Source organism: Ostrinia nubilalis, chromosome 19 (genome assembly GCF_963855985.1).
Source record: "Ostrinia nubilalis chromosome 19, ilOstNubi1.1, whole genome shotgun sequence".
NCBI classification, from domain to species: Eukaryota; Metazoa; Arthropoda; class Insecta; order Lepidoptera; family Crambidae; genus Ostrinia; species Ostrinia nubilalis.
The window spans coordinates 13557298-13570698 of NC_087106.1; the positions used below are offsets into that span (position 1 = coordinate 13557298).

At 36.9% G+C, this 13401-nt stretch overlaps 1 protein-coding gene across 1 annotated transcript in view; it reads right to left on the bottom strand.

The window, feature by feature from the left end:
- LOC135080989 (neurobeachin-like) overlaps positions 1–13401 on the bottom strand; it is a 737070-nt gene that overhangs the window by 21688 nt on the left and 701981 nt on the right. Inside the window, exon 44 of the mRNA XM_063975714.1 lies at positions 2190–2305. Coding sequence (XP_063831784.1) covers positions 2190–2305 — 116 coding nt within the window. The remainder of the gene's footprint in view (positions 1–2189; positions 2306–13401) is intronic.

The window sequence follows — 13401 nt, forward strand, 5'->3', positions numbered from 1 at the left end:
TGTGAATATCTTAATACGAAAGTTCAGTTTCTTGAACACGAACATGGAGTCATCCCTCTGAAAAAATATTGTAGTTAATAATGATTTTGGAGCACCGACCAACATCACAGAACTACAAAGTTTTATTGGCCTGGTCAGCGAGGTAGGAAATGGATTCCTCACTTGGCAACGATCACGAGGCCATTATAGGGGCTGTTGCGACAGAAGTAGGGTAGGGTATAATCTAACCGATATTAAAGAAGCTGTGGGTAGCCGACAACATGCTTTTGTGATAAATTAAACGCAACCCGCCAGGGCCAGCCACGGCAACATCAGCCATGACGTCCATGAGCCATGGGATTATTACAACCCTGAATATAAAATATTGATGATGACTGTTAAAGGTCCTGTAGTGTACGCTGTATTAGTAAAGTGCAATGACAAGGGACCACAAAACATCGTTTTGGGGATAAAACTGGTGAGCGCCGTTGTTGCCAGACGGAAAAGAATGTGCTGTGGTATGAGCGGTCGAGCACTTACTCAATAATATATTTTTATACTAAAAATAATAGCAGTTCAAATAATATTGGGTTCCTGGTTCAAATCTGGTGCCCACATAAGAGATAGGTGTTAAAATTGAGGTTTTATGGGATAAAGTAAAGTGCAGCCTTGAAAGGAATAATTCAAGCAGACCTAGCACTTTGCAAACTAACAAAATGTGATAGAGCATAATTACACATTTACCAACTATATTTTATCCACTTTCAACTATCAACTTACCTTTAGATTTTGATAGCATGAAATCGCAAAAAACGTTAATTACTAAATACGGTACTTTAAAGTGGATTATTTTTATTTTATTTAAATTATTATTCCATGAAATAATTATTTTCTTTAAAACAAGGAAAGGGTTGTAGTGTGTATAGCATAATGATGTATTATATCTATGCTATCATCTCAAGTGACTCAGTGGAGGCAAAGCATAGGGACAAGGAAATGAAGGAATAATGTAAGGTATATACAGATAGGAAGAGAAAAGAAAAAGAAATGCGAGTTAAAACCAGGGGATAAAGTTTACATAAATAATTGTTTCAAAAAACTAAAAACACGCTTGTAGATAAACAGAATATCTTAAGACGAATCTAATGAGGCCAATTCGATATGTTGACTAAAAGGCAATCCAAGGTTCCATCAGCCACTTTTTAGTCCCATCATCGGATCAGCTCGATGGAACCATAGTATTATATTGTCATATAAATGTACATTTAATTGCCAATTTTCATGATGTATCATCAGAAGTGCGTGTAATTCAGATTCTTAGACTTTATTACATAGATCGTTAAAAGACTTGCAAGTCGACCTAATAAAAGCGTGTTAAAAATATGACTAGGTGTATAATACATGAACTAAAGTCTTTCATTTCAAAGTTTACTGGCCAGACAGTTAAAAAATAATGATATTGGTTTTTGGGACGCTCGAAGCATATTGGTATTGTGATTGTAACCTAATTTAGCAAGAACTTTTCAAGCAGCCTACATTTTTACGCCAGTTGGGTTTGATTATGTATTTAATCCCATCGGAGAGGAGCATCGTTTCAGCAAGTAGCAAATGAATGTAGTAATATAGGTAACACTTGTAACAAATTATTGAGTAACATAAGCGTATGGGCACACATTTCAGCATTATATTACGGGTGCCGGTATTTCGTTCGATTTACATCATACGCGGCAGTACGTTACGTCTTGAAGTGTCAATTACAATCTGCACGACGAGGCTCTGTCCTCAACTGGTGCAAATCAAATATGAAACTTAAGTCACAGAGCTAGACTGTCATGACAAAATTTATATCTTTTCTTCGCAAAACAGCATGAACATGATGGCTCGTATGCCTTCATGTTTAACTTTTTTTCTTTTCGCTGTTACGCTATTAAATGTTAATTTTTATTCGAATTGGGTATTCGACATAACCATTCTAAAATAACTTATAATCTGGTCCCAATAAACACTAAATCTAGGTTTTTAGTTGCTTTGAATTTGATGAAGTCTATTAAATTGGTAAAATAGTGACGATTCAGCTTGTACTGTCCTACAAAATCTATGAAAGAATTGCGTTTTGTCAGCTTATAAAAAGTACGTAACGTCGATTGATTGGCGGCATCATTCCTCTGCTATTTGATGCCACTTACAAGTGACCTGTAATTGTCACTAACCTGCAATAGTGTTCAAGAACATGAGGTACTCGAAGTTGGAGATCTCGCGGCGCTGCCACTTCTGCGTCATGTTCGAGTTGCGCATGAGTTGCCGCGGGGACATCATCGACGCGCGTCTGCAACAAACAGAAACATTACTTAGTTTACATGAAACTATGAAGTTAAATGTCTTTTGTATTCAGTTTACTTTAAGCCGGATCCATACGGGTGTAATCTGTAATGTAACACGAATTCTTCTTCTACGTGTGAACGGCACTACGAGCATTTTACATGTAAAGTGCTGCCCATACTATTTCCATTACATTACACGATACATTCCATTACGAGTTACACCCGTCTGGACCCAGCTTTAGACCAAGATTTGACACTTTTTTATTCACAAAGAGGAAAATCTTGCCCAGCATTTCACTTGATGGAAAGTGAGGAGCGTTAGCCCTGAAGGGGCTTTTATGTCTCCATATCTTTTGGGCCCTCCAGCACGAGAGATAAACATTATAGCAATTGATGAGAAGAAACATTGGAACAAACGCAGATAAACGCAGAGATGTCTACAAAAAATATTTCTAAGTTAAGAACTACATTCTTGTGTTTGAGGATTTTGTGTTGAGGTTTGAATTCCGCCAGGGGCATATGCTGGTATCTGGATTCTTGGAGGATTATTACGAGTCTAAGACCAAAGCGAAGAGGAGACGAGACGAGAGATGTGTTTTAAATAACAAATCAGATTTCGTTATTTCCACATCTTTTCTCTAAGATTTGGTGGAAGAAACTGGGTCTGATGCACTTATATGATCTATTAAATATTTTTTATCAGTTATCTAGGCGACATTTAATACATTTTATATGTCAACAAGATGTCGTGTCAACAATCAATTAGGGTCTACCTATTATGTATTACAATAGTATTAGCCGTGTATGTGACGTTAATGTGACCAGTGACCACACAAGAGGAGGACACAGTGGGTATGCTCCACTTGGGCCTGGTCAAGTAGCTAGATGCCAATTTCTTTGTCATCTTATAAAAAGTCGCCACACACGCGTAATAACTATACTTACTTAATTTGCTCATTGTTTTCGAAAAGTTACCAAATGTTTGGGACTAATATAGGTTTGGGAATAATGTAGACTAATGTAGAGTCATATGTGACCAGCTAACTTAGCACTATTTATTTCTACCTAAGTATATTAAGATTTCATTCTAACTTTCTGACAAAAGATGAGATAAACTGACTGAGATGAGAATCTGGAGAAACTGATCAAAGTCAACAAGTGCGAAGACATGAAATTGACGATCGATATTGACACCTTATAACAAATTAAAGAGGATACAATTTCTAGGATGACCTTCGTGTGGTCAATATCCCAACACTTTTTTGACCTTGGGGTCAAGAGATGACCTTGATATGATCAAGTGACCCAAGGTCAAGATAGATACTGGGGCTTACTGGATTGCACGCTACTGTTCAGATCAGGTTCCACTGAACGTGCCTCCGCGATGGCTCTGCACGTGGGAATTTGTTTACAACCTATGATAAGCGGTTATTTTACAAGTTTCGGTAGTTAATACAATGACATGACATGTAGAAATTAGGAAGGTTTATTTTTATGAACAGATATTCTTGTTTGTTCACTTTTGTAGTTCATAACAACATTGTGCATATACCCTTCATTTAAGGTAAACGGATTCTTAAATATACGCAAAATAGACCAAATTATTTTATTTCAGGAAAACCTCAAAATTGCTTTAAATAAAGTACGTTTCATCATATCGATGGAGACAAATATTTTCATTATCCTACTTATGAATATGAAAATGTAACTTTTCTGAAAGTAATATTAAAATTTATTCTAAGTAGGAGAGATAATAATTTCGCACTTAAATTGGATTTTTATTGTGATGTCAATATGTTATTGGTCAATATTAGAACAATATTTTATTGGTCAATCTTCTGATAGTATGTGATAACAGATCCATTTTAACTCAATTTAAGCAATACCTACAGCGGTGAGATCGCGTAATCGTGTCAATGGCTCCAGTAAATACACATGATGATACCACGATTGGTGTCAGTATGTTTGACACTATGTGAGGTCATACTTACATGCTTTTAAAGATATAAAGATGTAACCGAGTTAAGTAAATACCTACTTGACTGGTTCACCAGGTTACTAAAGTTCAGATTTCATTTTATTTTATTTTAATTAGGGACAACAAACAATTGTACAAACAGACAAACAAACAAACAGATGCCAGCAAAAAGAAAATAAATGTTTATCAATCTTTTTTTCAAGATGGCGTGACGGTCGGACGCTTTTGAATCAGCTCCGCATAAATAAATTCATAACGCAATCAATAACGTCAAATTCAAAACATAAGTGTGCAGTAATTGTTCGAAAGACTTTTTGTGATGCGCATGTGCAAAAATCAACTATAAACTATAAAGTGTTACTGAAAAATAACTCCTAAAACCCAGTGTCAGTGCGGTAGTTCGTTTGAGTGCAAAAATATTATTAACCGATTGGTGGTCAGTCTCAAAACTATTACAAACAATCATCTTACTACTCATACAACCGTTCCAAACAGTGTCAGTTATTCACTCAATGACGTAATGAGCATACTGGTCTTGTGGCTGTGAGCGCGGTACGTATCCGCTGTGACCCGAGTTCGAAACCCGATACCCGATGACTTTTTGAGTTGATATTTTTCTGTGAATTTGTTTCTTCGATTTAATAAAATAAATAAATATGCGATGCAAAGCGTGTCAGAAGGTATTAAAAAATACCGACTTGAAATCTTGTTCACATTGCGAGGGCACTTACCATTATTTGTGCTTGGGTATTACGGCCGCCGCTTATGCAAAGGAATTAAAACAGTCAACAAAGGTTGTATGGAAATGTCCGGATTGCAAAGCATCAGAAAAACGGGGTGACAACACTCACACTCCGATAAGAGCACAACAAGCGGAATCCCCCAAATCGGCATCCTCCGGTAATAGTTGCCAGTTGTTGACTAGTAACACGCTGATTGAAGAGCTTAAATCGTACATCGACGAGAAATTGAAGGAAGCAACTACTAAAATCCTATCTGACGTGAGGGCCGCATTGTCATCTGAGATAAAGACTGTGAACGGGAAAATCGAAGAGCTAAAGACAAGCGTGTCTTTCTTAAGCGCTCAGTACGAAGACCTCAACAAGTTGGTGTCCGATAAATCTAAAATCATCGATAATCTACAAAACGAAAACTGCAAACTAACTGTGGAAATTAATGACATTAAAAATAAATTAGCTACCATAGACCTACAATCAAGAGCATGTAATGTAGAAATTCAGTGTATTCCTGAAAACAAGAACGAGGACATATTGACTTTTACAAAACAACTCTCCAAAGTTGTTTCATTCCCACTGGCTGAATCCGATATAATTAACTACTACAGAATACCTAAACTGAACCAGGAATCGACTCGCCCCCGCAGCATTTTGGTTAAGTTCGCAAATCCCAGGATAAAAGACGGAATATTAGCAGCGGTCAAAAAGTTCAACAAGTCTCGTGGGACAGATAGACTGAATACTGCGCATATCGGAATACCTGGAAAAAAGCAACCATTCTATGTAACAGAGCATCTTTCGCCTGAAAATAAGAAACTGCACGCGGCAACCAGGAAGTTTGCCAAGGAAAATAAGTACGAATTTGTGTGGGTTCGCAGCGGACGCATATTTATGCGTAAAGACTCTATATCAAAAATCCACCGTATAACGAGTGACGTTGTGTTGAACTCTCTTTTATAAGTTCATTTTAGATACTTCTTTCTTTGTTTTTGTTAATTTAGGCTGAAGCTTTAATTGTAATATTCAATATTAAGATCTACTATCAAAATGTAAGAGGCCTTAGAACCAAAGTTGAGGAGTTGTACGCCGCTGTGCTGCACTGTAATTACGATGTTATTGTTTTGTCTGAAACTTGGTTGAATTGTACTGTCTTTGATTATGAATTGTTGGATCAGCGATACAACGTATTTAGACGTGACAGATCTACAACTGCTTCTAAAAAACGAGAGGGTGGCGGCGTGATGATTGCTGTCCTGAGGGAGCATAAGGTAATCCGTAACTTAATATGGGAGACTGAATGTGAGGACTTGTGGTTGTCGTTGAGGGTTGATGGAACCTTTAAGGTTCACGTCTGCGGTGTGTACATCCCCCCTCCAGTAAGACTTGATGAAATTGATGTATTTCTTACAAACACTACTGATATAATTCAAAATAAAATAAATGCCTCTTCGAATGTCATAATAATAGGGGACTTCAATCTTCCTAATATTAATTGGCTCCACGATTCCGAACCAGGCTACTCTTCGGCTGGGTCGTCACTTAGCACTACAGAAGGAAGTTTTGTGGACGCGCTATCTTTTAACGACTTACGTCAGTGTAATTACATCCAAAACGAAAATGGAAAAATTCTAGATCTGGTACTCTTCAATAATCCCGCATTAATATCCGTGTGCAGGGCTGAACCTGCTATAGTTGCAATAGATCCCCACCATCCCGGTATCATTATTCGGTTGGGAAGGCCCACCAGGGCTTTTGTTAGGCCCAAAATGGTTAAAAGTCTCAACTTCCACATGTCCAATTACGATGAAATAAACAAAGACCTATGTAGGGTTGATTGGAGTCCCGTTTTGTTCGCTGAAAACATTGAAACTGCCGTAGATCTATTCTATGGCTTAACAATGCCCATTATAGAAAAACACACACCTTTGCGTGCAAAAAGTAACACGAAATACCCAGTATGGTTCAGTGTTCCGCTAATAAAAGCACTCAAGGAAAAGAAGAAGTACCATAAGAGATTCAAGAAATATGGCAACCCCTTGGACAAACTGACATTCTCACTCCTACGTAAACGCTGCGACGCAATGATAAAGTATTGTTACAATACTTTTAAAAAACGGGCCGACGAACATATGAGATCTTGTCCTAAATACTTTTGGAGATATGTGAAGGAGAGGAAATCTAATTGCACTTCCATTCCAAATGAGATGCGCCTCGATGAAGTTGTGGCAAAAGGTGGACAAGGAGTGGCAGATCTTTTCTCTCACTACTTTCAATCTGTGTATGGAACCATAACAAAACACAACAATTTACCCACTCATCCCATCATTGCTGATCAAGAGCTGAAGAATAATTGCCCTCTCCTTCTTAGTAAATGCATCATAACTGAGGACGAGGTTCTGAAGTCTCTGCAGAATTTAGACTGCAATAAGGGCCCTGGGCCAGATCTTCTACCTCCAATTTTCCTCAAAAATTGTGCAGACAACCTATGCAAGCCTCTAACAAGACTCTTTCAACAGTCCTTAGAGACTGGGGTTTTTCCAAGTAAATGGAAGCTAGCCCACCTTACTCCCATTCACAAGTCTGGAGACCAGAATAGTGTCAGAAATTACCGTCCCATTTCTATACTCTCCATAAGCGGTAAAATTTTGGAATCAATAGTGTACAAACAGATATTGCCTCACGTCCAGAGACAGATAAATCCCAATCAACATGGATTTCTCCCACGTAAATCAACTTCCACCAACTTGGTCGAATATATTACCGATGTTTCGCAGGCTCTTGACAATCAGGAGGAAGTGCATGCGATATACACAGACTTTCAGAAGGCGTTTGATCTAGTTAACCACGATCTATTACTTACGAAACTCGCCAATATGGGTATACATGGCTCCTTGTTGCGTTGGTGTGAGTCGTACTTATTAAATCGATCACAGCTGGTGGCTTTTCTTGGTTTTTCGTCGAAGGCTTCACCTGTACCGTCGGGGGTGCCCCAGGGTTCTCACTTGGGGCCACTTTTCTTCTTAATTTTCATCAACGACCTCTGTACTCGAATACAGAGCAATTTTAAAATGTTTGCAGACGATCTTAAACTGTACCGAATAATCTCGGATCAACATGACGTTACTATATTGCAAAACGATATAAATGTCATAATGGATTGGTGCGAAGCTAACGACATGCGTCTTAACCCTACCAAATGTTTCTTTTTAAGACTTACTAGAAGAAAAATACCGAAAATCGCGTCATACACAATTGGAAGTGTTCAACTAGAAGAGGTTTCGGTTATTCGAGATTTAGGTGTTATGGTTGATAGCTCGCTTAGTTTTCGAAATCATTTAGATCATATAATCGCCAAATCGTCTCGACTCTCTGGATTTGTCAATCGTCAGATGAAGTTGTTCAACCAGCCTTCTCTGACGATTAAGATATTCGTCGCCCTGATACGAGGTATTCTTGAATATTGCAGTGTTGTCTGGAGCCCCTGTTATCAAGTCCATATTGATCGATTGGAAAGAGTTCAAAGACGTTTTCTATACCACCTTGCGTATTCTGACAACAAATGCCGTAATTTAACGTCCTACACTCAACGCCTTTCGCACTATAAATTGGAGCCACTGTACATTCGACGTAAGAAGTCTGACGTAGTTTTTGCCTGCAAGTTGCTTCGTGGATCTTTGGAGTCTTCTTGCACCCTCGAGCGACTGTCACTCTCCGTCCCACGCCCAAGCAGCCGCCTACTGAATCGGAAAACTTTCGAAAATCCTCTATGCAAAACCAATCTCGGTCAGCATTCACCACTCTATCGCATTGCGTCGCACGGTGGATCGAGCCCATACAAGGTGTTGGACATGGTGCTTTAAATGCAACTACTTAAAACAAGATTGATTTGCATATAAATTGAAAGATGAGACTTCATTCTATCAAATATCACTAATATCAAGTCATGATCTACTATCATAGTTATGTGGTGCGACCGTAAAGTGAACAAAGTCAAAATCATGGATTTTCTGACTTCTGTTTGTATTGTCAATTTATCCAATTTCGTTCACTGGTTTTATGTTATTACTTATTAATGTATTATCTTATACCTTTATCTTAATCTGTGTGTTAAAATGAGTGCCTAAAAAACTTCTAGCTTGGCTATTTTGACGTATTTTTAAAAGGTATTTTTTTTAATGAAAACTGCGTGTTTTAGTTGACATCTTGGGCGATCTTTAACAAACCATGAATGAGAGATGATAGATGACAACGTGGGCGATATTATTACTCAGTTTTTAGACCCTTATTCATCCCTATTTTCGAGAAAATCACAAAAAACTAAATAAAAGCGCCTCATTTTTCCGCATAGCAAAATTAACTTAGGTAAAATTCGTTACACTAAAATAATGTCAGGTAAACCAAAGATGTTTATTTTGGTTTATGAGTTGTTTATCGTGTGCAATTCAGTAAAAATACTCATTAAAATGAAAAACCTCAAGTCAAATAGAGATTTGTATGCATTATTAAAAACCACGATGAAAGATCGCGCTAGTTCTTTAGCTAGGATACTAGAGCTGTTTTCGCATACACTCTCTTCAGATAAACAGAGGTAAGTACTAACGTAGTTAATACTTTATGAACATAAAGAAATACTATAAACAGATATAGTAAAAAAATCATATTGTCATCATCTCAAAAGATTGTCGTTGAATTTAGTACATACCATACATACATTTTGTATGTATTTTTTTCTTCATTTATGATTGTGTTAGGTAGGTACTGAGTTACACATTTTATTTATCAGATAACTATAAAAAAAAAACAATAATTTCATTGACATTGTTTGTCGCAAGAAGAAGTAGTGTCATTATAATGAGCACCAGTTTTTAGCTACAAACGTAGATTGGCTTAGGCAATCTGTTGATTGGAGTCAGTTTTGTAGTCCGCTAAGTCCCTATAAAATTGCATTAGTATGTATCTAACAGCTAACAGAATATAAAATCAAGCTCGACAAAATCGAACAAAGTGATTGTGTGCAATGAAAAATCAGGCGTTTGCAAAAACATTTCTTTCATAAGTTTAACACTTAATGAGAATAAATTTAGAGTATTGTTAGATTATGTATCTAACAGTTAACAGAATATGAAAACAAGCTCGACAAAATCGAACAAAGTGATTGTGTGCAATGAAAAATCAGGCGTTTACAAAAATATTTCTTTAATAATTTTAACACTTAATGAGAATAAATTTAGAGTATTGTTAGACTATGTTACTCTTTAAATATGGAAACAGACCAAAATGAGTGAGTATTTGCTTTTAATTGAACAATAAATACAAGTTTTTCATCACTATATTTTAAGATTTTTTTTCACTTATATTAATTGCCATCTAATAAGTAAAATCTATCACATTAGAAAGATAAACTTGTCAACCTTACACTGTAAAAATTTGAAGTTACTACGTTGACGCAATCTCATTTTATTTTAAAAACACTGAGTAAGGAAGCGATGTCCAACGCTTTGTATGGGCTCGATCCAGTGTGCGTCGGGCTGTAATTCTGTTCGCACCGAAGTTGATATTTTTCACGGTTCTATCGCCTCTATCAAAAACAACCTAAGTAAATTTTATTGCTGCTCTAATGTTAAATGAAACTTTAAGTACATAGGCTAATAACTTTAACATTTTCTGTTTACACAATATTATTATATGCATGCGGTGTTTGCATCTAGGAGGTTTTACATTATTAATGCCAACTAAGTTAAGTTTATTTTATGTATGTAACTTTGTAAAACCAGTTTTGCAGACCTAATAAAAAAAAAAAAAAAAAAAAAAAAAATGTTCTACATAGCAGTACAGTTAGGTAACTGAGTAGGTAAATTAGTGTGACACATTTCTGTTTCCTCTTCATTGATACCTAATACTTTTTAAAAAGAAGTCATTCAGCCATGTTAGTCAATTAGCCATTACTAATACTTACTTAACAATTTAATTATTGTTGTTAAACTGCATGATATCATATCTTTTCTTTTAATCGCTGTCAGGGAAAAAGTGCGACAAAAACACCCGTATTTCGAGTGTTGTCAATTTCGTGATGTCAAATATGTTCATTTTGACATTGTTGTCATGACCTGTATGACCTTTTGCACGGTTTTACGGAAACGCAGAAGGAGAGCGTTGTCATAAAAGTGCCTCTGGCGAAACTAATTTTGACAGCCTTCGCTAAAACAGCAGGGGGCTTGATGAAATTGGCCATGTAAATAAAATCGGACCACAAACGATCTTTGAAGGAACAGATTGTGTTCAGTTTCAGGGTAATCTAGTTTTTTATTTCCTAAAATACTTAACACCTTGTCTATCTCTGAAAAATTATCAAGGAAAACTTTTACTTTGATGATAATTATTTGAGATCTTTTGCGACACATGGTTTTTATAAGTTTAGTGTCAGTTAATAGAAAATGGATGTTTTTAAGGCCTCGCGTTTGGGCAATGTCGTATAAACACTTACTTGATGGACTGCTTATAAGTCCGCAGCATGGTCTTTAACATTGGTTTAGTTTTCTTTCAAAATAAACAATATGTTTTAATTAATTTCAACTGTTTTTTTACCGCTGCCCCAATGCCCCAATGTCACGACTATTGCTTATCTATTTCCTTGTATCATTTATTAAGTGCCAAATAAACAAACAAAATTTTCTCTCTAGCTTTCAATCTCAGTTTATGCTCAATTAAGCTTCTGAATACAGTCTTTAACCAGTTAAGTATATACCAGTGGCGCTTTCGTTAGCCGCGCCGGTTGTCGGATCTGTGCCAAGGGCGCGCGGGCGATGACCGCGCCGCGCTGTCTGCGCCCGCGCACGGATTACGCTGACGGTGCATAAAGCGATTTTCGACTGACGTTTAGTAGTTTTAGTAATGATTTATTTAACCTTGAACTAGGTAGAGATAATTTTATGGCGATAAGTATGTAGAAATGCGATTAGAAAAAGTATCGTATAGAAATCGATCGTGAGAATTACCTACAAAAATTTAAAAATGAAAAAAATGAAAATGAAAAATTTGAAAATGAAAATTTAATATGATTTGAGCAGTTTAGAACCGGTTGTGGAAGTACTTGGGGCTGCCTATTATCCTGAAGTCTCAGTTAGCATATTTTGGTTGGAATGGACTTCAAATCTAGAGCACGTTCTAATAACTTATGTATTGTGTTTGCAGGAAGTAACCCACTTTTTCATCCTGAGGCTCTATTTTCAACCGACTTCAAAGAAAGGAGGAGGTTCTCAATTCGAGTGTATTTTTTAAGGATTTACATTTTTGTGTTCTATTTTTCAGGCTATAGTACCATGCTAAGTCTTTCTTTGATATTTGATAGATAAATAAATAAAAATTTAAATTCTTTATTTCAGACAATATTAAAAGTCCATATTAAGCGCGTTCGAAAATAAACATACACACAAACAATAACAAAAACTTGTACCCTGTGCAGAGACGGATCATCATGAGGGTGGATAAGGCCCCGTGACCAGTCTCTGCACAAGACACTTCAATAGCGTCGATACAGACATAGAGTCGATGGAAACTATTTTATTGAGCGGTAGAGTCTTTGCGTCAGTTTGTCACGTTGATTCTGTGGTCTATGGCTTGATCGGTGGAAACTCTATTAAAGCTGACCTGCGGTTTTGTGATCCGGTGCAGGTAGAGTTTCATATTAGTATTTTTATAATATACTAGCGACCCGCGCCGGCTTTGCACGGGTGCTGAGTATACCTTTATGGTTTAAAAAAATGTTCTTGAATCCCTCTATCTCTTAAAAAAACCGCATCAAAATCCGTTGCGGAGTTTAAAAGATCTAAGCATACTAGGGAAAGACAGCGGAAAGCGACTTTGTTTTATAGTATGTAGTGACTCGTATATGAAAAGACTAGCGGCCGCCCGCGACTTCGTACGCGTGGATCCCGTTTTACCCCCTTCATCTATCTTACGCGGTTAAGATTTTTTCATACAAATGTTTTTTCCCGCTAACTCCCGTTCCCGTGGGTATTTTGCAATATCCTGTTGTAACTAAGCTTTAAGTTTACTAAGGTACCTGCATGCCAACAAGCGTCTAACTTGAGCGGGTTAGATATTTCACACAAAAGGATTTTCCTGGTAATTCCCTTCCCGTGGGAATTTCGGGAATTACTTTCTTAGTGCACCTCTACGGTATCTAAGCTACGTCCCTTCCAAATTTCAAGTGCCTACGTTTAGCCGTTTAGGCTGTGCGTTGATATGTCAGTCAGTCAGTTTCTCCTTTTATATATTTAGATAATAAGGTTTGAAATAACGTTTTAAGTCTTTCAGCAAGATACCAAAAGAAGATAGTCATCAGTCGGTCAAAAAGCTCATTAGCACGCGGCGCTAAAATCAACTT